The following is a 3,215-nucleotide window of genomic DNA, read 5'->3' as shown; positions in this document are numbered from 1 at the left end:
GATCCCATGCTGTGTGGCTCTGTGATCCTGCCTAAGGACCGGCGCTTAAGATCTGTAACTGCCCTCCCCCGCCACAAAGTCACAGAGCAACCCACCCCCCCCCACCAACATTACATCAAAACAACCTCCCAGACTAACCGGGGTAACTAGTCACTGCATCACTGCACTGTGTATGTGCCCTGCTGCTGTGCCTGCCCCCGACTATGTACCCTGCCAAAGGAGACTGTCCTGTCCAATTACCAACCCCCTTTCCCCTCCTCCTCCAAAAGAACATGATTGAAACAGTAGTTAACAGAAACGAATTTTTTATTATCAACTACACATGGCATTGGGAGGTGAAACTTGGACGTGGGCTTGTGTCAGGCGGGAAGGAAAGAACTTTTCAAATTTTGGGAAATGAGAGCCTTCTGCTACTAGAGCTCTCTGCAGGGGTGGAGTGAGACTTAGCAGGGACTCTGCCGCCTCTCCTTCTTTGCGCTTTGGGTGAGGTGGGTATGGGACTTGGTGGCGGGGGAGGGCGGTTAGAGATGGACTGCAGCGGGGCTCTGTCCTCCTGCCTCCGTTCCTGCAGAACATCCACAAGGCGCCGGAGCGTGTCCGTTTGCTCCCTCAGTAGTCCAAGCAGCGTTTGAGTCGCCTGCTGGTCTTCCTGCCGCCACCTCTCCTCCCGATCCATGTTGGCTTGGTGCATTCGGGTCAAGTTCTCCCGCCACTGGGTCTGCTGTGATGCCTGGGCTTGGGAACAGGCCATAAGCTCAGAGAACATGTCCTCCCGTGTCCTCTTCTTCCTACGCCTAATCCGCGCTAGCCTCTGGGAGTGTGATTCCAGGCTAGGTTGTGAGACAGTCGCAGACGGGGCTGTGGAAATGGGAAAAAGGGAGTGAATTCCTCAGAAAGATAAATGTAGTTGTGAACAAAGAACATAGTCTTTCTCTGTGAACAAGACCATGCACAGCACCTTTCACATGCGCACTCAGCACAAGGTCGAATTCTCGGCCTTCGCATTCAGTGCCTGCGGTCTTGAACAGCAGATTTGAGAAGCGAGGCAGCACAACGGAATTTCTGTTGCAGGCAGACATGGTAAGCCGTACACTTGTGGCAGTTTAAAACTTTTATATTACCACTGGCCTCATTTCACATTTAAAGCAATGTCAGTCCCTGCTGCCAGCAATCCGGCAAGCGGGAACTCTGCCCCTGTCCCACCCCCTCGCGGCTGTCCCCGGGAACGATCCCTTTCGGCTGCCCCTCTCCCGCCTCCACCGCGTGGCTGCAAACCAGCGGTTACAGTTCTGCAAAGGAACGGGAAAGCAGTACCAACACTAACATTCCCCTACCTAATTAAAAGCAGGTCACCATGGCCGACATCACCCTGATGAGGATCTCCGAGAGCGACAAAGAGAGAATGCTCCGGGAAAGCCTCCAAAGACCAGGGCCGTATGCCGCCCTGCTGTGCAGAGCAATGATCCCCGAGTACTTGATAATCTCGTGGCGCGGCAACGTGTCGTACTTCGGAGGACCCAATAAGGCCGCTCTCCCCAAGAACCTCATGCAACGGCTTTCAAGTTACCTCCAGGAGAGCTTCATCGAGATGTCCCAGGAGGATTACTGCTCTATCCCCGGACATATAGACCGCATTTTACTGTAGCTGCAGTAGCAGGGAATAAACAGTAGAGCGGCTTGTGCAGGACAATCACTGAAAACCGGACATTGCTAGATTTCTTTTCAAAACTTGCACTGCCCCTTACTAAACCGTTAAGCGCCTAGAGCACACTAATCATGAACAACCCATTCTTTTAATTGTTAATATTCCTGTTTTGTTAAAAATAAATGTTTAGATGTTTACAACACTTACTGGCTGATCCTTCACCAGATTCTGTGTCCGGGGTAACGGCTGGGGACGCTTCGTAGGGGATCTCTGTAAGGGTGATGAAGAGATCCTGGCTGTCGGGGAAATCAGCGTTGTGAGAGCTGCCGACTGCCTCGCCCTCCTCATCTCCTTCCTCATCTTCCCCGTCCCCTAACATGTCCGAGGAACCGGCCGTGGACAGTATCCCATCCTCAGAGTCCACGGTCACTGGTGGGGTAGTGGTGGCGGCCGCACCGAGGATGGAATGCAGTGCCTCGTAGAAACGGGATGTCTGGGGATGGGATCCGGAGCGTCCGTTTGCCTCTTTGGTCTTCTGGTAGCCTTGTCTCAGCTCCTTGATTTTCACGTGGCACTGCGTTGCATCCCGGCTGTATCCTCTCTCTGCCATGTCTTTAGAGATCTTCTCGTAGATCTTTGCATTCCTTCTTTTGGATCGCAGCTCGGAAAGCACGGACTCATCGCCCCACACAGCGATGAGATCCAAGACTTCACGATCAGTCCATGCTGGGGCTCTCTTTCTATTCACAGACTGCACGGCCATCACTGCTGGAGAGCTCTGCATCGTTGCCAGTGCTGCTGTGCTCGCCACGATGTCCAGACAGGAAATGAGATTCAAACTGGCTAGACAGGAAAAGGAATTCAAATTCAAATTTTCCCGGGGCTTTTCCTGTGTGGCTGGTCAGAGCATCTGAGCTCGTACTGCTGTCCAGAGCGTCAACAGAGTGGTGCACTGTGGGGTAGCTCCCGGAGCTATTAGCGTCGATTTCCATCCACACCTAGCCTAATTCGACATGGCCATGTCGAATTTAGCGCTACTCCCCTCGTCGGGGAGGAGTACAGAAGTCGAATTAAAGAGACCTCTATGTCGAACTAAATAGCATCGCAGTGTGGACGGGTGCAGGGTTAATTCGATGTAACGGCGCTAACTTCGACATAAACGCCTAGTGTAGACCAGGCCTATAAGATGCCACAGGACTCTTTGTTGATTCTTATAACTATATTTCATATTTAATAAAGGCACAACCAAATTGATGAAACCCCCCAAAAGAAACTGACATTTTGATAATATTACCCTGGCATTGATGTTGAGGTTCCCCCCCGTACATCTTTTTTAAATAAAAAAAAATGTGATTAATAAAAAAGAATGGTTTTTGTTTGCAATTGCATTATTTGTTGATAATATGTACCTGTATTTATAACTGAGGTCTTTTTGACTTTTGCAAAAAAATTAATTGGCATTATGACAGTTATGCACCAACCATAATATTAAAATAATGTGGTACCACATATATGAAAAAAATACAAAATTGACTTTTGTTGCAACAAACCAAAAAGTAGTTACATGACA

General features: G+C 50.0%; 1 protein-coding gene across 1 annotated transcript; it reads right to left on the bottom strand.

The window, feature by feature from the left end:
* Positions 1-288: 288 nt before the first annotated feature.
* Positions 289-2,824, bottom strand: LOC135977066 (uncharacterized). The gene is made up of 2 exons (XM_065575988.1): positions 1,853-2,824; positions 289-858 (listed from the first exon to the last, which is right to left on the bottom strand). Exons 1-2 carry the CDS (start codon positions 2,427-2,429, stop codon positions 383-385), a joined length of 1,053 nt encoding a protein of 350 aa, XP_065432060.1. The 5' UTR covers positions 2,430-2,824; the 3' UTR covers positions 289-382.
* Between the last annotated feature and the right edge of the window lie 391 nt (positions 2,825-3,215).

Source organism: Chrysemys picta, chromosome 22 (assembly GCF_011386835.1).
Source record: "Chrysemys picta bellii isolate R12L10 chromosome 22, ASM1138683v2, whole genome shotgun sequence".
NCBI classification, from domain to species: domain Eukaryota; kingdom Metazoa; phylum Chordata; order Testudines; family Emydidae; genus Chrysemys; species Chrysemys picta.
Note: the sequence above shows the minus strand (reverse complement) of the source record. Positions and strands in the feature narration are given on the sequence as shown.